This window comes from Cynara cardunculus (assembly GCF_001531365.2).
Source record: "Cynara cardunculus var. scolymus isolate 2C chromosome LG 5, CcrdV1, whole genome shotgun sequence".
NCBI lineage: Eukaryota > Viridiplantae > Streptophyta > Magnoliopsida > Asterales > Asteraceae > Cynara > Cynara cardunculus.
The window spans coordinates 35,987,813-36,012,621 of record NC_037532.1 but is presented as its reverse complement, the minus strand read 5'-3'; the positions used below and the strand labels follow the sequence as shown (position 1 = coordinate 36,012,621).

General features: G+C 36.3%; 2 protein-coding genes across 6 annotated transcripts; one reads left to right on the top strand and one right to left on the bottom strand.

The window, feature by feature from the left end:
• The first annotated feature begins 4 nt into the window (after positions 1-4).
• On the top strand, positions 5-4,186 carry LOC112512656. The gene is made up of 5 exons (XM_025118728.1): positions 5-506; positions 618-891; positions 2,560-2,658; positions 2,753-2,967; positions 3,910-4,186. Exons 1-5 carry the CDS (start codon positions 46-48, stop codon positions 3,983-3,985), a joined length of 1,125 nt encoding a protein of 374 aa, XP_024974496.1. The 5' UTR covers positions 5-45; the 3' UTR covers positions 3,986-4,186.
• A 4,127-nt stretch (positions 4,187-8,313) lies between these two features.
• On the bottom strand, positions 8,314-20,259 carry LOC112512093 (paired amphipathic helix protein Sin3-like 2). Of its 5 annotated transcripts, none has more exons than XM_025117900.1 (24): positions 20,042-20,259; positions 19,875-19,950; positions 18,590-18,796; positions 18,310-18,493; positions 18,114-18,212; positions 17,835-18,008; positions 17,470-17,761; positions 17,169-17,305; positions 17,014-17,089; positions 16,901-16,930; positions 16,553-16,743; positions 16,317-16,471; positions 15,823-15,950; positions 15,448-15,702; positions 14,640-15,284; positions 14,172-14,260; positions 13,235-13,816; positions 12,508-12,608; positions 12,073-12,211; positions 11,836-11,988; positions 10,982-11,142; positions 10,217-10,316; positions 9,373-9,550; positions 8,314-8,702 (listed from the first exon to the last, which is right to left on the bottom strand). In XM_025117900.1, the coding sequence occupies exons 2-23, from the start codon at positions 19,946-19,948 to the stop codon at positions 9,410-9,412; spliced, it is 4,113 nt and encodes a 1,370-aa protein (XP_024973668.1). In that variant the 5' UTR covers positions 19,949-19,950; positions 20,042-20,259; the 3' UTR covers positions 8,314-8,702; positions 9,373-9,409. The 5 variants fall into 5 exon arrangements, with proteins under 5 accessions (XP_024973668.1, XP_024973667.1, XP_024973669.1 ...); XM_025117899.1 differs by having other exon boundaries at positions 20,085-20,259; XM_025117901.1 differs by having other exon boundaries at positions 20,151-20,259.
• Positions 20,260-24,809: the final 4,550 nt, after the last annotated feature.

Below are 24,809 nucleotides of genomic sequence, written 5' to 3'. Positions count from 1 at the left end.
GAGAAGAAGTTAGATTCCAAGTTGAGAGCTTCGCCTGAGACATTAATGGCGGCAGCTTCCTCCAGGGCCTTCTTGCTCTCTCGATTCGCCGACCTCTCACTCCTACAACACCACCAACCACCGCCGTACTCGCACCACCTCCTCATCCGTCCATTGACGCCGTCCATCTCAGCCACCAGCGCCTCGAAGAAACGTCCAGCTTCTCTTGCTATTGTTAGCTGTCTTATCTCCGGAGTAGATGGGGGTGGAGTCTCCGATGACTTTGTATCCACTCGAAGGTCCGTTTCCTTCGACCGTGAATTCTCTGTTATCGCTAACATGTTGAAGAAGATCGAGCCATTGGATACTTCGGTGATTTCCAAAGGTGTTTCAGATTCCGCTAAGGACTCTATGAAGCAGACTATTTCGACGATGCTAGGTTTGCTTCCATCGGATCAGTTCTCTGTTATGGTCAGAGTTTCGAAACGCCCTCTCGATCGGTTATTGTCGTCTTCGTTGATTACAGGGTAAATTATAATTCTCCGTGCTTTTGTTTATTAATTCCGACATTTGATTGATCTAGTTTGTGGATTTATCTGCATGATCGCTTAATGATTGGATTGATGTGTGGTTTTTAGGTATACTTTGTGGAATGCTGAGTATAGGATTATGTTGATGAGGAACTTTGAAATTTCTCCTTCCGATGATTCGAAATCGCAGAATTCTGGTGAGGATGATGAGGTTTCAGAGGAGAAGGTTGAGACAAGCGAATGCTTGTGTGATAGTGTCGTGATGGAGTGTTGTACCGAAGAATCCGAGAGATTAAATCTCCAAAATTGTTTGGGTGATTTGGCTCCTGAAGCTATGAATTACATCCAGCGTTTGGAGTCAGAGCTATCTTTCGCCAAGAAGGTTAGGCACTTTGTGGCTATTATCTGCAATTTCAACTTATCTTTCTCATAGAGTTTCATATTTGTACCTTGACTCTCGACAAGATTTATTTTATGGTTATATCATCCTTTGCTAGGCCTAAACGTCCTACTCTGTTAAACTAATTGTTTGTAAACCTTAGACATCTCAGCTTTTGCTCATGCCAACAGTTCATATACCTGGTTGTTAGAATGTTAGTGCTGCCATAAATTAGCAAAAAGAAGATGAAAGGTTTACATAAAATGTCTCTTAAATGCTAAGACTATATCTTCTAATTTGAGGGTTACACAACTTAAATATGATTGCCATGACTGTTTGAACCATGGCATAGGTAGGCTATGGGAAACTAGCTGATAAGCTAGTTGTTGGTTGTTAAACTAGTCATGTTTGATAAAAACTAGCAGAGTAGCTAGATGACAATATAAAATGTACTAAAAGGACACGCTGAAAGTTTAATTTGAAAATTTTAAGCGGCATAATTGGGAAAAAGTGGAATAAAGCTCCTGGAGTTTATTGAAACGCTAATTACAGTAGTGTTCGAAAAGCTAGCTTATAAGAGAGCTTATGGCTAAACCAAATGGGGCTCTTTCAATGCGTTTAAAAGGTAAGCTAGCTTTTGGTTGCCAAAAATGATCTTAAGCTGCAAGCCTGCAACCCACAAATTGCCTTGCTGCAATTGTTACTCTATAGCTGAGTAGTGAAACCCCGACAAACCTTTGAAGCTATACCCTCTTATGCCTGCTAGAAGTCCACAACACCTATGCGCCCGAATCTTATGTATTTTTGACCTTATGTCTGTTTGGGGCGGATATATGGTGCAAAAAAAAAAAGCTGATTTTGACCATTTGGTATCATGGGCTGTAATAAGGGCTCATTTTCACAAATAAACTGGTGAAGAATAATGATATGACCGAGTAGAAGTGCATACATTTGTGCGAGTGTTTCAGATTTTGAGATGATATTTATGAAGATTGGTGACCACTATAAACAAAAGGATGGTATGGAACCGTTTCCTGAAAGTTAGATAGAATGGCCTTTATGCATCTTTAGGTGCTTAAAGAACTTTAATGGAAGTTGGTTCCTTTGGTGATGCTTCAAGAATCACAGAATCAAACATGGTGATTTCTCATTCGCCACTCAAGCTGACATGTTTCTCACATTGTATCCATTATGCACCATACTGAACAACTATACCTCATCCAAACTTGTATTCTTCCAAGCCATAACTTAGGCTAGCCTGCATCTGTGTTAGATCGTGGATTTTTTGCCCTTTTTTCTCCCCTGAGGGGATGGGGGCTGGGATAACTGATACTGCGGACTTGGGGGGTCGTTTACCAACACAAATAGGGTAAGCGTGTGATCTGGGTCAACACTAGTCACTGACCGAGCAAGAGTCCCTTCCTTAGTTTACCTGGTACGAGGCGGTAAGCAGGTAGCCAGGTAGTAAACAACTCCTTAATATTTTTAAGAAAGTCAGTTAAGATGATCAATTTGTATTTTCGTGAACCTTTAGCCAAACAGAGGAAATAAATTATTAGAGAAGGAATGACCATCGATTCTTCTAGTTTGTATGTTTGAGAGATTGCATCTTTTCCATCATAGAGCTCGAAGCACCTATTTTGCTGATTGTTTGTTACTCTTTCTTCTTAGGAACTGCATGCTAGGAAACAGGAAAATATGCAAATTGAAAATACAAGAGAAAGTGATAACGATCTTTTGAAGTACTTGCGGTCATTGGATCCCGATATGGTAATTATCTTGATCTCATAATTGTTATTGTAATCAATCCTCCTTAAGCTAGTGAAAGGGAACCAGTTCATTTTCAACCATCTTGTTGGAACAGGTGAATGAACTATCCCGGCCATCATCTTCAGAGGTAGAGGAGGTTATACAAGAACTTGTACAGTGTACATCCCGGAAATTCTTCAAGGAAGAGACGACCTCTGACTCAACAGGAGATTTGGATGTTGGAAGCCAAGAAAACTACCCAAATGTTAACGATGACTTCTGTGACACCATGGGGACTTCACGAGATTACCTAGCGAAATTGCTTTTCTGGTTAGTGTTGTACCATCTAAATGTTGTTACTTTTGTGCAATATATTTAGGGTGTGTTTATTACGTGGGACGGGATGAAACAGGTATTTGCCCTGCCAAAAAATGGTGGAACAAAAATCTGGGTGATAAGACAAAAAAATTACTAAATTACCCTCAAATTAAAATCCTAGAACCTTCCATACGTCAACCTTACTCTTTCCTGTCCAATTTCCTCTAGTTTTGTCCTGTCCAGTTTCATCCAGTCCCGTACGCGTACCAAGCTACACTTTTGGTACATGGGAAAGGATGAGGCGCAAGACTGAATATAAACTTGTCCCACGTCTGATGCAACGTTAGACTGCCACAGTGCCTAGTCTGAGTGGGACAACGTGCAACAAACAGCAAGGACAGAGATAAGATTGGTAAATTACTGAATTAACCATAAAATTTTGCACAATTCTTTTACCCGCTTACCTCACTCTCGCCCATCCTATCTCGTCCCATGTGAGTACCAAAAACACCCTAAGGGCTTAGTGTTTGATACATTCCTATATACATTTGGTGTATGTTTATGAAATTTAACAACTTTGCACCAGCCGGGGATCTTCATGGAAAAAACTCGTCTACTCTTTCTTTGAAGTATATAATATATACAGCAGATACCCACCCACACACACACCTCACCTATGTTGATGTTTGAACCCTTGACCTCGTGGGAGGCTCTGTTCTACTGGTAACTCGGGTACCGCTGGGCCAATGGCCCTTTGGTAGTCGTTCTACTCTTCTAGGTGGTCACGTCTACCCACATCCCACCCCTCCCCGACACCTCGGGGTGGTATAAGCTGTTTGGTTTGGTTGTGGCATCAACACATTGTTGCCTTTGTGCAAATTTTTATAGTGTCTATTACATCGACATTTGGCGTATGTTTATGCAATTAAACAACGAACAATTTTCCATTTACAGGTGTATGCTATTGGGTCATCACTTGAGAGGATTGGAGAACAGAGTGCATCTGAGTTGTGCAGTTGGCTTGCTGTGATGAAAATAAACAAAGGTATAACTATGTATATGCTTTTCCTTTTCAACGTTTCCTGTCAATCGTTCGGTACTTGTTCAGATTACAATCAAGTCATGATCCAATGCCATGTTCTTGATTGTATTAAGCTTTTCATTTTTATTGTCATGTGAACAATTTAGAGGCCTGCAACAATAGTTTAACACCTCCTTTTAGTTACAACCATAAGTACTTGTATATCCCTGTTTATAGTTAGATGATGGTTAGTTACCTGGAACCCGGTTCTCTAGTGGGCGTGTTTGGTATGCAGAATTGGATAGGACAAAACAATAACTTGTTGTCCTACGTCATACGCTACATAAGACTAGGACAGGACAGGACGTGACAGGACGTGACAGTTTGGAACATAAACTTGTTGTCCCACGTTTAGTGCCACATGAGACTGAGTGGGACAAAAGTGCATTTTTTTGTCCCACCAAAATAGGTGGAACAAAAGTTAGGGAAATGAGACAACATTGATAAATTACTAAGCTACTCATTTGAATTTTGAACGTAAAACCCTTCACAATTCTTCCACTCACGCCTACCTAACTCTTGTTTGTCCGTCCTCGTCTGTGTACTAAATGCACCCTTGTGGGGCCTTAGGTGTACCGTTTATTTTCTTGAAGACCAAAAGAGCTACAATGCGGTGTAGAACTTTTGTCATCTGTCTATTACTCTCTTTAGGATTCGAAACCAATATCTTTCTAGTTTCTAGTGTCTTGAATGAATCTCGAACTTAGGTATGGCCTTGTTTTTCTAATGGGGTTGTTTTAGGGCTAAGCTGGGTCGGTAATAATCAGTGATTGGGCAAGAGTCTGTTCCTTGGATTACCACGGTCACACGTAATCACGTGATTCTACACACGAGTTTAGTGTAAAATCACATGTGATTTGGTTATTCTCGTGTTCTTTTATTTGGTTATCATTCTCGTTTGAACTTGATTCAGGATAATTAATGGGTTTCGATGTTGATGTGTATGTAGTTAAAACAACTTTAGTATAAAAATAAAGAAAATTGTCTTTTCTTCAAATAAAATTCATAATTATAATAATTTAAATTAATAAACCATCTAACGTTAATTTTTATTCGATCCCAATTTCAGCAGTTGAAAGATGATATATTTTTTAAATGTACAAATTACATGAAAAAATAATGTAATTTTAACTTTATTTCTATTTTGGTTAACGTGCTTTCGAAACTTCTATTTTGATGTCTAAGATGTAAAGTTTTAAACATTTAAGTGTCCGGTAAGTAGTTGAAGCATTAACCGGTTACCATGCTGATGTGGCGAGTGATGTGGTATATAACTCGGTATTATTTGTTATTCAACCCAATTTCATCCCATTACTCACCACATTAGCATGGTAACCGGTTAATGTTTTCAACCGGTTATCCGGGTATTTAAATGTTTAAAACTTTACATCTTAGGTATCAAAATAGAAATTTTGAAAGTACGTTATCCAAAATAGGAATCAAGTTAAAAGTATGTTAATTTTTCATGAAATTTGACCTTTAGAAAATATGTATAAAACTATGATTTCTTTGGTATTATAAATTAATAATTTATTAGAATTACAATATAATTAAATTTAATATTGAATCTTTATAATAAAATTAAAATGATTATTATGAAACAATAAACAACATTTCAATAAACCGTTTCTTTGCTTTTTGTAGAATGATTTTGTTTTTGTATATTAGTTCAATGATACATAAATTAGCAAACATAGTTTTGATTTAATGTGATCAAACTTCAAATGAATTATGTTACGATTAATAATTGATTAATTAATAACTTAAAAAAATAGAGCTCCTAACGATGTTGATATATAAGAAGGATTTTAGTGTGATTCAAACATCTCTAACATATTCTTGGAACCGGAGAAAACATGAAGATGTTGGGGATTTTCGACGAGTTCCATATGGAATGTATTTTTCAAAATCTTGGAGAAAATGTGAAATCTTTAAATTTGGAGAACTTTGTAAATTTGATTACTATGAGAACGAGTTATTTTTTTTAATTATATTCATATCATGTTTTTTTTATTAACCTGGATATCCAACTCGCTATGTGAGCCGATTAATCCTAGGGCGATCACCCGTTTTGCGGATAATTTGGAGTCACCGCATTTGAACCTACGTGGCCACAAGGGGAATTTTATTCCTCCTTGGATTCGAACGTGAGACTTCCAGACACTTTTAACTTTTAGAGCACAAACTCAAACCAATCGGACATCACTCTTGTGGTTCATATAGTGAAATTTAATGTTTAAGAGAGAGAGAGAGATAATATGTTATCAAATGTGTAAGAGAGAATTTGGTTTAGGACGGGAAATAAAAACAATAATTACAATGAATGAAAACGGGAAAGAATTTTCATTCTTCCAGTTCAATCGAGAATGAAAATTTGGGTTTGTGAGGGAATTGAGTTCATTATATTACATAAAATCAAACGGTTTATTTTATTTTTATTACACTGCATAATACATATACTTAAATATATGAAATATTTTAATGATATAATCAACATTATTGTAATGTGTAAGTCAAGTTTTTAGTGTTCATTAAACTTATATTATCATAATTTTTTGTTTTTTGATATATAGACATTTTCTAAAAGGATGAAAGTTTGTGGGTACCACATACTTTCAAGACAACAATGCCCTCCATACCTATGGGCTATGGCTATACATCCTACTTTCCAAACGGAATATATTGGTTTAGTTTAGTTTAGTTTAGTTTAGTTTGATATATAGACAACTATAAAATACTTAAAGTTAGCTTGATTTGGTTTAGGTGTATTTTAAAATGACCATAAATACATTAAAAAAAAGTGAAAGTGAAATTGTCTGAGTTTTTTCTTATTTGCACGAAAATGACAAGTTAAATCACCAAAATAATTCGTCATTAATAATTTTCCCATTAATGTCAAAGGTGGAAATCTTCTGTGCGTTTGGTATACTGGATAAATTGGACAGAACAAAACAATCTTTGTCCCATGTTTGGCTTGACTTTTATGTGAAACAGACAGGAACAAAGTGGAACATGCCTGTTCCACCCCTACCCCATGAAACAGGATGGAACAAGTTGAAACAAACTTATATTTTACCAGTATAACCTCAATATAAAACTCAATTTTCTTTTAAAACATCAAATAGGTCTCATCTTTACATTTTATTTATTGTGTTTTATGTTTCTTTAACTTTCATTTTACTGTCCTCAAAATATTATTTTTATGCGGTTTCTATATTTTTATTAATTTATGTAATATTAATAATAATGAATAATGTATAAAAGAGATAAAATAAAAATTGGAAACTACATAAACTTTTTATTTGATGACATTTTAATTGTTCCCAGGAAAACTTTCAAATGATTATAAAAAATAATTATTCTATTATAATTTAATAAATTACATAAAATTAATTAAAATAAACAACTCATTAGGAGTAAATTAGTCATTCTACTTGTTCTGTTCTGTCCAGTTTTATCTTAACAAACGTTGAACAGTTGTTCTATCATGTCATGTTCTGTCAAGTCTCGACACCAAACCCACCCTAAAAGAATACAAAAAATTCCATCCAAATCACCAAATTGTGGGTTTTTTGTCGATATCCTGAAATCTTCAAACAATTACAAAGTGACGCATGTCAGTTCACCAATAGTGAATTCCTTTTTACGATTTGACTAGCCATTTTGTACAAATATGAAAAAGTTTAGGTCATTTTCCCGTCTCTGAATTGAGAATTCGCGAATTACCCTTTTGATTTCTGGTATAAAGATATATGTAAAGACAAAATCAAAGAAAATAAAAGTTTAAATTGCATGAAAAAGTAACGTATTTTAACTTGATTTCTATTTTAGATAACATACTTTTAAAACTTTCATTTTTGGATGTAAAGTTTTAAATATTTAAGTACCCAGATAACCGGTTGAAGCATTAACCGCTTACCATCCTAATGTGAAAAATGATCTGGTATCCAACTCAATATTTATCTGGGTACTTAAATATTTAAAACATTACATAGTAAGTACCAAAATGAAAGTTTTGAAAGTACGTTGCACAAAATAGGAATCAAGTTAAAAGTACCTTATACCCAGATAACCGGTTGAAGCATTAACCGCTTACCATCCTAATGTGAAAAATACTCTGGTATCCAACAAAGTATTATTTGCTATTCGTCCAATCAACATGTTAACCAGTTACCCATGTACTTAAACGTTTAAAACATTACATAGTAAGTACCAAAATAAAGGTTTTGAAACTACATTACACAAAATAGGAATCAAATTAAAAGTACGTTATTTTTTCATACAATTTGTCCAAAATAAAAAGAGTTAATTAGGGAGAGTAAAATATCAAGTTACAAATTAATATTTGTGTTAAACATTTGGAACATGTAAATAGTAAAAGCTAATCTCTGTACAAATCTGGGTTTCCCAGCATAACACCTTCCAAAAAAGGAAAGAAAAATCCTTCTAATTTTTGTGACACATTTTAATGTTACAAACACTTGAACAATTAAATTTTCCTCTAAAATCTATTTACATAACTCATTTCCATATATAAACTTCACAGATTTACTACTACTTGTTTACATTTCCCGCAACCCGTTCCTTCTTCTCGATTGCCATCAATCCGGCAACGGATCATAATCACGACTCCGGGGGTAGGTAAGAGTTGTTTGGGGCTAAATTCCTACAAAATAACAACATAACATACGGTTTTACTGGTGTTTCTAAGAGGCAACAATGAAACTTAGGGGTTGTTCACCAAACTCTTACAGGGTAAGCACTTATCGGCAGGAGTCACCGCTCTCACTTACCTTATACGGTAACATTTCTTGCCATCAAAATGGATTGACAGTAAGTGTTACCGGGTAAGAGTCATCACTCTGTCTTCCCTCTTACCAGGTAAGATTCTCGGTCCTTGTTATGTTTATCTAATAAGGTAATTGAACTGGTAAACGCTTACCAAGGTAAGTGTTTTGTAAACGACCCCTTAATCAGATTCAATCTTGCTAGAGGATGTAAGATATACGAATGGGTTCAAATGAGAACTGTAAATATTTTGAGAACATGGATCCAATTGACCATTGTTTTCGTCCTTATTTGATTTACAATTTATTATTGTATTCGTCCTTGTGGTTTACAATTCTTTGCTCTTTTCTTCCCTCATACTTTAAGGTAAGAGTTACCCTCAGGGACGAAAATAGCAACGAATGCAAACCATAGGGACAAAGGCCAGAATTTCAGAACCACAGGGACGAAAGTTGCACTTTTTAGAAAACCACAGGGACGAAAACATAATTTACTCTTCAAAATATTTACGGGTTCTTATTTGAACACGTCCTGTATAGGATCTGTACCTTGATGTTCATCGAGAAAATGGCATGAAACATTTTATCAAACTGAGCCCGATAAAAAGCTGTGAAATCGTTCGACTTTTGCGTGGCTACGGGAGGATGATGAACCGCTTCCTGAGAGCTTTCTTCTTTTTCTTCTAATACGGAAGAAGTAGTCTTCTGTATCGAGAACATAGGATATCTGCCAGCACTCGACTGATTAAATACTCGATAAATTTACCACAAATGCAATATATATGCTCGTTAGACTGAAACTTGTGAAATGAAATTCAGTGACCGTTTACCAACACAACCTGAGTAAAGGGACGTATACCAAAACCTTGTCGGGTAAGCGCTTACCGACAAGACTCACCACCCTGACTTACCGTATCCAGTAAAAACTCTCAATCATCAAAATGGATTGTTGGTTAGCGTCTTTTCTCTAGTAAGCGCTTACCTAGTAAGAGTCTTTGCCCTCCCTTGTAGAGTAAGATTCTTGGTCCTTGTTATGCCTCTTACGAGGTAAGTTTCTCGGTCATTGTTTAGGTAACCTCTGACTAAAAATGGTTGTTTGCTGAGTCAGAAAGCAAACCCCCCCCCCCTACTAGGTCAACATTTCGGTCAGAGTGTGTTAAGTAAACAACATCCTTTCTTACCAGGTAAGCACCTCTTACCCGGTAAGAGGCGGTTAGCTGGTAGTAAATGCAATCTTTACACAAGGATGTACAAGACTCGGGTATTAAAAACCCGAAGAAAAGTAAATATCATTAGGTGCAGAAAAATGGACATTAACATAGTTGGAAAAACGAAATAGAGTGAAAAGTCCAAAGATTTCGTTACAAGACAAGTGTAGGAGATGAATGTATACCTTTGATGAGCTACAAGACATCTTATACTCCAACCCATTGATCACATCAGCACCTTCCATGGCAGAAGCTTCATCTAGGTCTGAAAATTGGCGTTTACTTCTGCATAAACATTAGAATCGACATATCATTCTCTGAAGCTAGTTTAGAACGATTATTACATCATGTCTAGTAAAATATGCGTAGATATATGACACCTAAAGAAAATTCTACCTATTTCTAGTCAATTCCATTGATGATTGCTTAAAACCTCTAATTAAACACCCCCTCAGTCCTGTCTCCATCTAATTTTGTACCAAATATGAGACAACAAATTTTTGTTCTGTGTTGTGCTGTTCCGAGTACCACATGCACCCTAAACATCTTAGAAATTCAGGCGACATATTGTGAGAATAAGGTATGGAAGTCTAGACACTTGGTCCACTACTACCGAATGCACTTATCTAACCATTAGGCTTAGAAATAATTTAATGCAATTCGATCTCAATGTAAGCATGCAAAGCATGCTGCCCAACCCGCCAACTGTTTTTTTTTCTCATTTTCGTTGCCATGCCAACAGGTACCGATGGTAGAACAAGGAATCTGATGATAGTATTAAACCAAACCGAACCATACAGACCCAGTAAAATCCAATCGAAAGTAGGGTCTGGGAGGGGTGAGATGCACACAGACTTGACATCTACCGCAAAGAGTAGAGCCCCTGTTTCCGTGAAGACTCCCCTGGTGCTTGTGTGAGCAGACATATAGAATGATGATAGTATTAATACCTATGCATAAAAATGCCAGCTTGCTTTCTTCCAGGCACAATTGAAAGAAAATCATTGTGAAGGTAAGCTGCAAAATTAGGATCCACAGAGACCGCAACGACTTCAGGCTTTTCATTCCCATCATCCATCAGCTGGATGGTTAAACGAGTTGGACCAGATGACTGCAAAACATAAGAAATTAAAAAACCAAACAACTCATTTGCCAATATATAAAACAAACCAAACTAGCCCAGTAAATTCCTTCCAGAGGTGTGGTCCGCAAAGGGTGGGATGTACTCAGACCTGACCTCCACCCAAAAGAGTAGAGTGGTTGCTTCCATGAAGACCTCATGTAAGATTCCACATAGATTAGGGAGGAGAACTAAAGCTGCCTTATAAGGGACTGGACACCTCCACTATGGGACACATTTTAGAACCTTGAGTCGGGTGTGTGGACAAAGCGGATAATATCTTGTATGGTTGGTCTAGAATGTTACAAATGGTATGAGCTGGGAACCGGACTGGTGTACCAGCGAGGACGTTAGGCTCCAAGGGGGTGGATTGTGAGATCCCACATTGATTGGGGTGGGGAACTAAGGTTGCCTTATAAGTGACTGTCCGCTATCAGCCGCGTTTTAAAACCGTGAGTCCAGATGTGGACAAAGCGGACAATATCTGGTACGGTTGGACTGAGATGTTACACCTTCATTCCCAAGGGAAAAAAAGAATAAAGCATGAAACAAAAAATGTCGAATAACCCTCAATAACAGTACTCGAGCTATAAGTAGAGCCAGCCTCCCAGGAGGTCAAGGATTCAAAACCTCTCACCCAACAAAAATATGTGAAAACAACAAAAAGAAGAAAAGAAGACCTACACATTGAAATCTGTATATGTTCTCGTCATGAAGGAGGACGTGTGCATTTTCATAGTATACAGAGTCAACAAACTTCTCGGGTTTCCTAGATTTTTCATACTCATATAGTTGAAGAAGCTTGTTGTCCATCTCATCACCAGCAACGATTTGAAGCTGCATCCAGAAGGGAGTAATCAGAACCCTCTAAATTAGAAAGGTAATCAAAGAACGTAAAAGCAAACATAGTCGCCTGCATGCCTGTTTGACGAGCTTATAAATCAACTTGTCCAATGTAAATAGCACGTAAGACTGATTTCCTAAAATGGCCCGACAATCATCTTCAAATTTTGCGTTGTCAGCAGACCCGTCAAGCAAATTGTATAGAGCACTCATAAATCTGCAAAGGACAACAATATAGAGTCGTAATAGGATCTAACATTTTGCGTAAATATCCCTCCGTCCCAAAATAAGTATCCAGGTTTCTATTTTCCAATTTCAAAAAGTAAGTGCATAATTTCCAATTGTACCCTTAACTATGAGATGGGAAATTCCTTACTCCCTCTATTACTAATGGTAAAACTGTCATTTAGCTAATCAAAAAGTGTAATAATTACCCGTTTCTAAGACTGTCCTTTTCACTGTGGACACTTGTTTCGAGAAGGAGAAAGTAATAAAGATGTGCAACTGAACTACCTGGAGTACAGATCAGGAGGGCAGGTGTCCTTCGAATTTCTCCATTTCATTTCAGCAGATGTCGAATTGAGCTTAGCTGACACAAGCCGGTCATATAATACCTGGAATAAACAGACATGGCAATCATGTGAGATGCAAATAAATGAAAAGAATCCATCTCCCGCAGAAGCTGGGACAACAGATAAAACCAAAAACGAACCCCATATATCCCATCTAGAGGTGAGGGTCAGGGAAGGGTAAGGGGCTGTTTGGTTGGTTTGCAATCAAATCTTGCATGGATAAAGCTGTCTGTGTGGATTTATCTGTCTGTATAGGTTGGGAAGGTTTTTGTTTGGAAGGGTTTTTTCATAGATGGAAGGAGCGTGTTTTTAAATTGGGAGGCGCAGTTTTAAAAAGAAGTTGGCTTTTTGCATAAAGCTCTCCCTAGAAGCTTACTGAATAAGCCACTTTCTATGTATTAAGCTGACCAAATAAGCTAAGAGTCCCATTAAGCTCATTAAGCTGCTAAGAAACAGGCCCTAAGATGTATGTAGACCTGACCTCTACCCCATAGAGTAGGCTGTTGTTTTTGTGAAGACCCTGACTTGTGAAAGTGTGACAAAGAGAGGAAGTCAGGTATGATAAAGATTTGGAAAGCCGGTTAGTAGAAAGCAATAACATACAAATAGAATTAGATACAAGAAAAAGCATAACCAAAACCAAAAAAAAGAAGGGACTACATGCTTACTTGATGAAGCCTAAAAAGCACGTAAAAGCTGTCGTTTCCATAAAAGACGTGAGAATCTTTTCTTTCGCCATCGCATAAAGGAGAAGCTACACGCTTTGCCAACGGCTTTGCAGTTAGCAAAAAATGCTCCGATGGCGGTAAAGATGTTCCATTTTCACCAACAAAGTTGGCATCCTCTATCCCTTCAGCCTCTCCTTCACTCTCCGCTTTACCATCAAGATCATCACGGTCGCCATCTTCTTCATGATCTTCCCTTGAACACTCATCAGCAGCAGACTCACTGCCGGAGACATCCATGCCTTCAGAAACATTCACACTGTCCTCGTCATCAGCATCTGCATCAATCCTCCCTACACCGGCTCGATAGTGTGTGGGATCCACACTATGTTTGGTGTTGGCACGTGAACCATTATCTCCATAGGCACCAAAATTAACCTCATCGAAATCACCATTAGGTGATAACTCACCCTCTTCTTTCTCAATTTTGGAGGGCTCGGCAGAATCTTCAGTATGCCTTTTAACTTTGGCTACTTCAGCAAAATCTCCATTTGCCACTGGTAACGATCTTGGGAGATCCCGATGCTATAGATTAAAACAAATATATCAAAATATAGAGCTGATTTAAATAAAAAGAAAATGCAACGAAGTTTAATTTGATTCCTGTTGGTGTAAATAATAATTATTTTCTCAATCGATGTAACATAGTTTCAAATTTCCTATTGTGTACTCATTTTGACCAGTAACCTGCTGATCTTGTAACATTTGATGGCATAGATATCTGATTACAAAATGGTTATGAGACGGTTCCAGCAAAGTGGACGATAAACTTGACATCTACGTCATCAAACGTTATCGGTCAAAATGGAAAAAGAAAATAAAATTTTGAAGATAGAGAAAGAACAGATCTCTAACAGCAATATCTTTTTCGAGGTCATACCTGCGATGAAGGAACTTTATCAATCTTGGACTTGGCTTCATGACCATCATCCGTAACATTATGAGGTCTGCAAGCACTTGCTTCACGCCCTAAAAACAAATTTTCAAAATTAGGCTCGAATTGTATAGATACACAAAAACATGTAGGCATCATGTTCACAAAGATCGTAGGATGCATTTGGTACACAGATGGGACTAGACAGAACTAGACGGGACAGAGTGAGGCACTTATTTTAGCGGGTGAAAGAATGCTGCAAGGTTTTAGTTTTTTTTAATTTGGCATGGGTAGTTAAGTTATTAAGTAATTTACCAATTTTCTCACACCTCTCTGAGTTTTGTTCCACCTATTTTGGTGCATTTTTTGTGCAACTCAGTCCTGTCCCCGTCTTAATGTCACACCAAACGTGGGACAAGTAGTTTTTGTCCCATGCTGTGTACCAATCGCACCCAAAATGACAAGAATACAAACCAGACAAATCTACAGTAATTCTGCCATGGCTGTTGTCGGTTGCAATAACAGAAGCTGGACCAGAATCTGTTGCTCGTGCAGCCAAAGCCCATGATCCATTAGAGTTTGACACTTTATCCCCAGCCACCGTGCTCTTAAAGTCTCTCTCTGTTCTAGATCTGTCTTCCTTGGCCAAAGCATCTCCATTTACTAAGCTGTTCTTGCTTGGATCTACCTTATCCGGCGATGTAGTTTGAACCCCATTGCAATCTGGTTTCGATTGTTTAAGATTCATGGTAGCATCATCAGCACCTGGACTTCCATTAATCTCAGGTGGACGTAAACTAGCAGTTTTGGGAGCACCATGACTAGATAGCTCAGCATCTTCAGCACCATCAACATTTTGAGGTCGAGAAGGAACATCCAATATTGGCTCCAAGAAGGTAGTCCATAACCGTAAAACTTTGTTCAATTGTTCCTTGGTCGTGCAAATTTCTTCACATGAATATTTAATTAGTTTTAACAAGTCTTCATGGATGTCCTTGTCCGTGAATTCAAACTCAAGATTCGGCACGATATAGTGTCTGCTTCCAGCAGCAATACTTAGTAGCACATCATCATCTTTCTGGCCTTTTTCCTTTATTTCTTTGATTTCGGTCACCAAGGCTGTGCATACAGACAAGCAAAAACTCTTCAAATTCAAAACCCATCAAAACAACTGATATCAAGATCAATAAAAAACAAGAATCTAATATGAAGACACAACCAGCTGCGAACATTAGTACAGCAACCGAGGAATAATGATGCTTAAAACCAAGATTTCACTTACATTTTGTGCTCAGATTCTTTGAATCTTGTTGCTTGAAATAGAAGCTTCGGTGATCCAGTGACTTGTAATGGTTCTTCGCATATATTTCAGCCCAAACCTTGTTGAAGTCTGATCGACACTTTGTCCAGTCCTCTTGTTTTTGTTTCAAGCGAGTCAATATAACAGGCAATGCAAGAGCTGGGTTTCTACGCAATATATCCATAACATCGAGACCATGATCACCATATAGACGTTCAATGCACCGCAAATCAAGAGCTACAGATAGCCAAAAGAACGATATCAAATATAAGAACAAATTACATCACTCCATACATCTTTCAGCATACTTCTAGTGCAAATTACTGGAAAAAGTTGCTTCAGGGTCAACTAAATCACCTGTGAAGTGCTCCTCGATACGGATGGGAACCTCTGAGTTGATGGACTTGTTGTTAATGCTGTTCAACAAGTCTTCAGCACGCTTAGCAGTTGAACTCACAGACTCCAACAACATATCTAGCTCAAACCTAAAAGCATCATCAAAACAATATGCATATTAGTTCCGATATATGCTACTACCAAGCGTACATAAACAAAAAGGCATAAGAAACTAAATGATGATTTACCCTCCGTCCCAAAAATAACCGTCCAAAATGAAAAAGGAAACAAATTTACGAATGCATAAATATTACAATTTAATTAAGTAAATGATGATTTTACCCTCAATAATGGAGGGAGTATTGAATTTCTGTGTCTCATAATTACGGGTAGAATTGAAAAGTAGGTACGTACTTTTGAAAATGGACATTTTGGGACAAACTAAGATAGAAACGTTGACACTTATTTTGGGACTGATTAAGTATTTCTTTTCATGACAGAGGCAGATATAGTACCTGTCATCCTCACATCGGAACAAGCTTTCTTCGTACTGGTTTTTACGCATATGTTTGAAGGAGTAATCCTCACTACCAGAAGTAACAGATACCCAGAGATCATTCAGTACTTGAGAACCAAGCTCAGATCTCTGGCTTACCGATGGTATTGGATACTGGAGAAGACCAAACACAATGTCAGGTGAAGAGACAAATTACTTGAACACACAAACGGGAAGAAGCAGTACGAGACTTACATCATCAGGAAGAAGTCTGTAACTGGCAGTGCAACGTTGACAATTAGACAGGTCAAGTTCTTGTATAGATTTCCCCCAATACTTCTCTTTATACATGTCCTCTTTAGCAGCATCAGTTTCACGTCTATGCTCTCGCTCTTTCTCCTCTGTCCTGGTTGATTTGGATACATGGCCTTCATTCCCAAAAGCTTCTGCCAAGCATACAATGCCTTGTCAGATTATAAGGCATAAACAAAACCTAAATATGGGAAAAGAATTTCACTCTCACTGCAGATCAGTTTAATGATTTGTAGATTAGATAAGAGGGGAAAACAAATGAAAACAAACTATACAAGCAACAAAACATACTTTTGTCCATAACACCAGCAAGAAATCCATCTGCAAACAAGGTGTATTAGTGAATAAGAGAAGTTTTCAAAGTATATAAAAACTAAAAAGAGCCACAGACGTCAAAAAGCCACCTATATTTTCACAACGCTCCAAAAATGCACTGAATCCTTCCATAAGATCTGGGTGCTTTCCAAGTAAATCTGAAACCTGAAACAAGAAAATTTCCAAGTAAATCATAGTGTTGCAATTTTTAGAGTAAGCAAAGGGCAAGCATAAAAATACATACCAAGCTCTGTAATTCTTTCCTTGTAATTATTTCTGTGCTATAGATATGTAGACATTTCAAGAATGCTTGGTAATCATCTGGATTGCGTAACCTATTCTTCACATTCTCGCAGAAAGTAAATTCTTGGCTGTACATACCTATAATAAGCAAATACCATAAGTTCAATATAATGTAGCTCGCAATCGATTAGAAACATCATCCACTGATGCAACCTCTCCAGAAAGAAAGAAAGGTAATATTCCATCATCAAAAAGTGTTATTTCATAAAATCATCAACTGGTATACCGAAAAGTTTACTCACTTTTTAAGGCATCCTTATCATCGTATGGAGCTAAACCCGAATGCACGCCAAAATCTTCAACCTTGCGTGCAGACTTCCGTTTTTCAAGACGGTGCATGTCCCTGTTAGCATCGATATCAGGCTCTTTGAAATCCTGATCACGGGTTCTTCTATCCCTGCTCTCCTTTTCAGCACGTTTCCTCTGCTCCTTGTGGAGTTTCACCATTGATTTATCCTCATCCATGTCAGGAGATTCAACATTTAGGTCCCGTTCACCTTGGGGAGGAATAATTCTATCTCGCCGGCCTCGTTGCTAATAACATAAAGATATTTAATTCCTTGCATCAAATTTTAAAAAATTAGTAAAAATGTAATGTGCTACTTACCTTGTCCATTTGTGTATGTCTGAGTTGAGCCATAACCGAGCTCCGTTCATCATACCGGTGATATGATTGCCGGAGAAATGAAGCATGATGTGCAGATGCAGCAGCAGAAGCATCCGGTAAGAATCTTGTGAATTCATCAAGAAGATCTGGATGGTCATCAAAAAGCGTAGCGACCTGCATAGATGACAATCGGTGACTAACCAAACATAGTTGTGACATAAAATGAAACATGATTCTATATGTCATGAAATATCTACATAGAAGTTTATAGAACTTCACCTCATGATAGACTTCATTGATACCCTTGTGTTCCTTTCTATACATATTCAAGATGTCTAAAAACGATTTGTAAACATGATCATCGTTTTGAAATCGTTTCTGCAAAGGAGGGAAACAGGGTTAGAATATTTACATATATGAAAGAAACAATTCAAACTACTTTTCCCTTTTCATCTTTGACTTGAATCAGTTTCACCTTTATTTTGTTCACAAAGCTTATAGCTTCTTCAAACTCCACGGTTCTTTTTGGTGGAGCCTCATCGTCTTCAATAACAGTAATTTCGTAGCCTTTGGGCAAGAAAGTGTTAAACCCAAAAATTAGGTTATTGTGCCCTTTAAACAATTCTTTCACCCTTGCTATCACCCCGGTAGTATCAACTCTGCATAAGGTAAATTGTCAAAAGAGTTGCATGTTAATTTGGAAATAACTATTGGGAACCTATCAAATGCTAACCTTCCGACCGAAAATTATGTACCTTTGAGCTTTAAAGTCTTTCATCACATCAAGGAACATGTCGTATTTTTCTCTCTGGTCTTGAAACATGTCCTTAACTTCCTTTAAATACGTTAAAGCATCATTGGTAGTGAGTTTCTGGGCACTACTAGCACCTCCTCCCCCTCCTCCAGCACCTACCCCTCCCGCTATCTCCTCTCCTCCTCCGGGGACTGGCGGTTGGCCATATCTACAACATGAAGAAAATATTAAAATCGACCCTTTAGCAAGAAACAACACAGTATATCAAACAAGAAAAATATCGTAGAAACTGCTATGCAAACCATTTCCCATAACTGTTGTTAGGGATTCAATTACCATTCCTGCTCATGGATATAGACTGATCCTCCGTGATTTCTTGGGGGTATTATCACAGGGCATACCCTATCCATTTCACTAATAAAATTTGATACCACCCCTTCTCCAAATCAGAAGAGTCAATTGATGGCTGTTAAAAATTCTAAGGGCCTGCTTGTTAGCAGCTTAATGAGCTTAATGAGACTCAAAGCTTATTCGGTCATCTATACATGACTGTTTGGTAGTGGCATAACGATATACAAAGTGGCTTATTTAGTAAGCATCTAGGGGGGTTATGCAGAAAGCCAAGTTTTTTCCAAACATGCCCCTTCTAGTTAAAAGACAAGCTCCTATCTATGAAAAAACCTTCCCAAACAAAACCTTTTCAATTTATACAGACAGATTAATCCACACAGGCAACTTTATCCATACAGAATATAATGAAAAACCAACCAAACAGCCCATAAATCGCTTTCTCCCACTATCCAGTTGACGATCTAATCATCATAAGCCCTAAAACCTAAAAAGGTCAAACATTAGCACCCTAACAAGGGGCTAAGCATAATGATTCATATCTGACTGCAAATATAAATATTATGCATAAAGACCATGAACTTATCACCTATTATCAAAGATTTACATCTAAATCGATGAAAGTCAAAATAAACAGAGTCTAATCATAGTTCCTGCTAGATGTGATTTCAGAAACCAATTAATGCTGATCACGCGATAATTGCAGGGAAAACATTAATCCACCAACTTCAACTAACCTCATGAAATTTTAGGCAGATTCAAATTCAGATGCAATCAGGCACAAAGAAGTGCATATTTGCATGAGAGAATTGAAGCAAAAAAAGGATCAAACCACCTCAAATCATGGCAACACAAGAACAATCCACGTAATCAAACAATAAAACGAAGTTTAAGATATAAAACCACAAAATTGAAAGAATTCAAAGACTAGAACGTACGATTCTCCTCGAGAAGAACCAAAAGGTCGCTTAATTTGAGAGTTACTAAATACATCATCTCGCAATCGCTTCATATCTGCAACAACAAACCACACAACAAGGTTTTGTGTTAAAAAGAAGCGTAAATCACAAACAAATTCCATAGATAACACCGAGTAAATCTATACCATGTAAATATTAAGAAATCATGAAGAAAAACAAAAGGTTAACCTCTGCTCAAAGGGGGGAAATTGGGGCAGATCTAAGCACCCAACAACATCAAACAAGTTGAATCACCTTTAGATCGAAGTCTTCGAAACAACAATTTACTTGTGTAGCAAAAACAACCCAGTTTGAGAAGAGATACGAAGAGGTACAACAAAAAAGAGGTGAAGAAATTTGTGCATTGTGCGTGTAATTGTAATCTAATTTACGTGACGCCATTTATACAATTTCATTATATATATATGATCAAAGGGGCTCGGATTTTATACATAGATTCCAATTTCTTGAATTTGGGCTTTTCTCGATCATCAATCAAATTCTTCCGTTTCTTGATTTGGGCTTCGTTCGGTCGACCTAATTCCCTTTTCTTGATTTGGGCTTCTCTTGACCTAATTTCTATTTCTAGGGTTCATCTTCACTATCAAGCCCATAAACTAATTACTTTATACAAAACAAAAATCAAGAATCTTCGTATTCTTCCAAACAAATCAAGATTTAGGGTTTTATCGAACTTTTTAACACGTAGGCGATTTAACGAGCATGACAAGAAATCAAGAACCGATAATCTTATGTGTAAAAACTCGTGGTAAAGATCCAGAACTTACAGGTATTCTGTAAAAAATACAACAGAAACCGATAATTTTCTCATATAAAAGTTAAGAAGTATAGCAGAAATCGATAATCTTTTCAGATAAAAGTTAAAAAGTATAGCAAAAATCGATGATCTTCTTAGATGAAAAGTTGAAGTAAACACCATAAATTTTATCTGATAAAAATCAGAGCATTTTACCTGACTTCACGAACAGTAAATCTGATGAATGGTGAATTTCACTCCAAACGTTTGATGAAAGTCCTCTTATTTATAAATGATTTAAAACGATTTTCATTAGAATTGTATTTTATAAAACGAGCTAAATAATTTGAATTACAATAATATAATTAATTATTTTAAAAATAATAAATTATATTTTTATTGTAATTTATATTAAATAAAATAGAGATCGTCTTTAAAAGATTCCATACTATTTTATGTTACCATATTATTAACATATTTTATATATATCTTAACGTATTATTTCCTTTTCATAAAAAATTGACCTAAAGTTTCTCAACGGTAAAATATAAATAAAAAACTACTTTTATTTTGTAATAATCTATACTATATCGTAAAACATTTGATAAAAACTTTTAAAAAACCAGTTTTTATGTATAAAATACTGTATATTGATACATATTACTTAAAATTTAAGGTTTAAATTTCACAACTAAAAGTAAATTACAATTTTTTAATATGTAAGTATAAATGTCTCAAACATAATCAAACCAATTACAAACAACATTTTATATTACAATATAAAAGTAAATAGAAATTCAAACACCATACAACTAACATCACGATTTCACGATTAGACAAATAACTAGATTTTTTTGCAAGCCTTATTTGTGATGTTGAGCCAAAATGGATAAAAGTCTTTTAAATTTTAATGTTAGTATTTTCTTTTATACATACACATATCAGGCCGGGCCGGTGATCACCATCCCCAAACCCGTTAAAATCCCCGAATATGTCCCGATCCTCACCCCGTCCTCGATAAGATGTTTCCAAACCTGACCCTGAAAGTTTCGGTTTTCAGTTTTCACCATCGGTTTCGGTTGTTTTTTTTTTTTTTTTGCCATCTCTATCCCTATAAGTAATCATTTTTGGAAAGTTTTTCAATTTTAAAGAATTTTATATTATTTCTCGTATTTTCTCAATTTTGGATAAGGATTTGAGAAATCTGTTAAAACAAAAATCTTCAAAATCTGTATTTTAAAAAATCTACTGAAGATACTCAAATAATGTTATCAAACTATACCTTTGTAGTTGATTTTTTTAGGTGCATTGTTGTGTTGTAATTTCGTTTGGGTTATAAATAATGTAATTGCTTTGTCCAGACCTATAATTGCTTGATTAAGAATCATATTGCTTTAATGGGTTGTACGTTGAGGATGTAAACTCGAATTTTGATTTGAACACTGTTTTATAACCCTCCGGAAAAAGCCTATCCGTAAGGAAACATTGGTAGAAGAGAAGGCTTTTGGAGTTGTGTTCCAAAAGTGATGATCACGTGATAGTGACACGTGACTTGGGGTAAAAAACGAAGATAAACAAATATTTTAGTGTCAGTTATTTAAGGCGAATGATCGTGTGAGAAAAAAAAGTTAAGAAGAGAAGTGTAAGAAAAGATCTGAATAATTTATCAATTTTTTTATTAATCTGGATATCCAACCCGCTATGAGAGCTGACTAAATCCAGGGCGACCAGCTGCGGAGTCACCGCATTTGAACCTCTGTGGCCACAAGGGGATTTTTATTACTCATTGGATTTGAACATGGGACCTCCTGATACAGTTGACCTTTGGAGCCAAGCTCAAACCAATCAGGCACCACCCTTGTGGTTATCATTTATCACTTTTAATATCATGTTTACCTATGAATTGCGCTTTAGAAATGAATTGATCTGGTGCATCTCGGTGCACCTCAGTAGTGTTAACATCCAATTAGGATTGATCTAAGGGTCGAGATATTTTCTTATGTTTCTCACCGAAACTCAACACGTTACTTTTTTATGCAATTTACCCATACATAAACCAACTAAAAATTAAATTAATGTATTATTTAATGCGGAAATTAAATTATTAGTTAGTTATATTCCTAAATTGTAATTTATTTAATAAACCAAAATTAAACCTTATGAAAACCTTTGAAGTTTGGACTGACTTTATATATGGCCCAACGAAACAAGCCCAGCCCAATAGCATCATGTGACCAACGTGGGCTTTGGCCCACGTTGTTGTGACCCAAAGTTCCAGACCCAAGCCGAGATTCGAGGACCCGACCTCCACCCAAACCCACCAACATGGGTCATGAAGATCCCAGCCCATTTCGCTTGACCCGAAGCGACACATTTTGCATCATTGTGACCTGACGCGATTTTCAACGAGCTGATCGTTTTGGCCCCACCGATTTTGGCTCAATTATCTTCACCGTTTTCTTGCCACTTTTTTTGCAATAAAACCTCAATATAAATCCTCCTTAATTAGTGGAACAAAAATCACCCTTTTCTAATCCAACATGGAGTTCCAATTTCATCAAGAAGTGTTCGGTTTTTCAGTCAAACTTGTTAGTACGGTTTCTCCAGCCAAATACATGATCCACGACCATATTTGGCTTTTAAGTCTTATAGATTCGCAAGAGAAACCAACCATAAAAATATCATCAAGATCGGTTAAGTAATTTGCCCCAATCGTGATTTTACCTCAGACAAACCCTAATCCGCTTGAACGTTGAATTCTCCCTTGTTTCTCTAAAGTCCAAAAGAGTTTGTTGCTTTATCGATGATGCACCTTTTGCCTTTACTGTCGTCCAAAAGAGAGTTGAAATGAGTGCCAAATCGAGCCTCAGCCACAAGAACTTTCATATCAAATGTATGGTTAGTTGGCAAATACGTCCATACAATTTATCAGCGATAACACCTTTGACCCTCAAATTTATGTTTCTTTTCGTTTTAAAAACAAACCGTAATCAACAATTTAAATCGTTGCAACTTATTTTCTTAGGTGGCGTTTGTTTTTTAAGAGGTGGTGAAGTCTGGATTCTGATTTCACTTCTGATTTATAAGAGATGGTCCTGAAGTCTGAAATTTAGATCAGTGAGATTGTTTGTTTTTACGTCTAAAGTCTTAAACCTGAATCGGTCAAATTAGTGCAAAAATATAAAAGATAAATAATTTTTTTTACAAATGTATAAAGGAAAAATAGTTTTTGCTTAATAAATCTCTTCCAACCCCCAAAATACGAACCATATGATAGAGGTCAGATTAAGATTAAGAGGTATTAGGGGGTACATTTACCACTTAAAATTTCAGAGAACATTTAGATTTTTTAAGCTCTTATTTTAAAAATAAAACAAACGCTCCTAATACCCAAACGTCTGAATGAATCAGACTTAAGATGTAATTTTGAAAAAACAAACAAACAACGTCTGAATGAATCATAGAACATTTAGTCATATATAATTTCGATTTTTCTAAGTATATAATATTTATATATGACAATTAGAACAAATAAACTTACACACCCTCCTCACATTTGGTGAAGTTTAAACCCCTAACCTCCTATGAGGCCAAAGACTACGATACCGTTAGACCAAAGACCCCCTAGTTTATATACATTAACTTATAAAACTGTGTTCATAAAAAACCCAATATTTATTGTTTCCTAATGATTCTATAAATACTATTTATTTTTTTGTGTTATCATTGACTTTTTAATTAAAATATATGAATTATTTTTATAATAAAAAGCATTTTATATTTAATATATAAAGTGATCCACTATAAAAAGCAATTGATTTGGTGCCTTGTTAAAATTCTAGTTTAGTTGTTCATGTATTGTATATATATCCATATTTTATTATTTTATGGTGCGTTTGGTATACAGATTTGATGAGGCGCGACGAAACTAAATACTGAAAAGATAATCAGCGTCTGTTTGTTTTTCAAAATTACCTTTTAATACCTCTGAAGTTTGATTCGTTCAGACGTTTGGGTATTAAAAACGTTTTTTTTTATTTTTAAAATAAGAGTTTAAAAGATCTAAATGTCATCTGAATTTTTAAATGGTAAATGTATCTCTTAATACCTCTTAATCCTAATTCGTCTATATCAAATGGTTCATATTTTGAGAGTTA

What these genes read in the sequence shown, in the direction of transcription:
- LOC112512656 (XM_025118728.1), top strand. Translation starts at nt 46, where the DNA reads ATGGCGGCAGCTTCCTCCAGGGCCTTCTTGCTCTCTCGATTCGCCGAC. An exon ending in TCGTCTTCGTTGATTACAGG is followed by an intron (nt 507 to 617) that starts GTAAATTATAAT and finishes TGTGGTTTTTAG; the next exon opens with GTATACTTTGTGGAATGCTG. An exon ending in AGCTATCTTTCGCCAAGAAG is followed by an intron (nt 892 to 2,559) that starts GTTAGGCACTTT and finishes CTTTCTTCTTAG; the next exon opens with GAACTGCATGCTAGGAAACA.
- LOC112512093 (XM_025117897.1), bottom strand. Translation starts at nt 20,017, where the DNA reads ATGGAATTTGTTTGTGATTTACGCTTCTTTTTAACACAAAACCTTGTT. An exon ending in GGTTCTTCTCGAGGAGAATC is followed by an intron (nt 18,797 to 19,874) that starts GTACGTTCTAGT and finishes TTCATGTTGTAG; the next exon opens with ATATGGCCAACCGCCAGTCC. An exon ending in ATAAAGTTCCTTCATCGCAG is followed by an intron (nt 13,817 to 14,171) that starts GTATGACCTCGA and finishes TTTAATCTATAG; the next exon opens with CATCGGGATCTCCCAAGATC.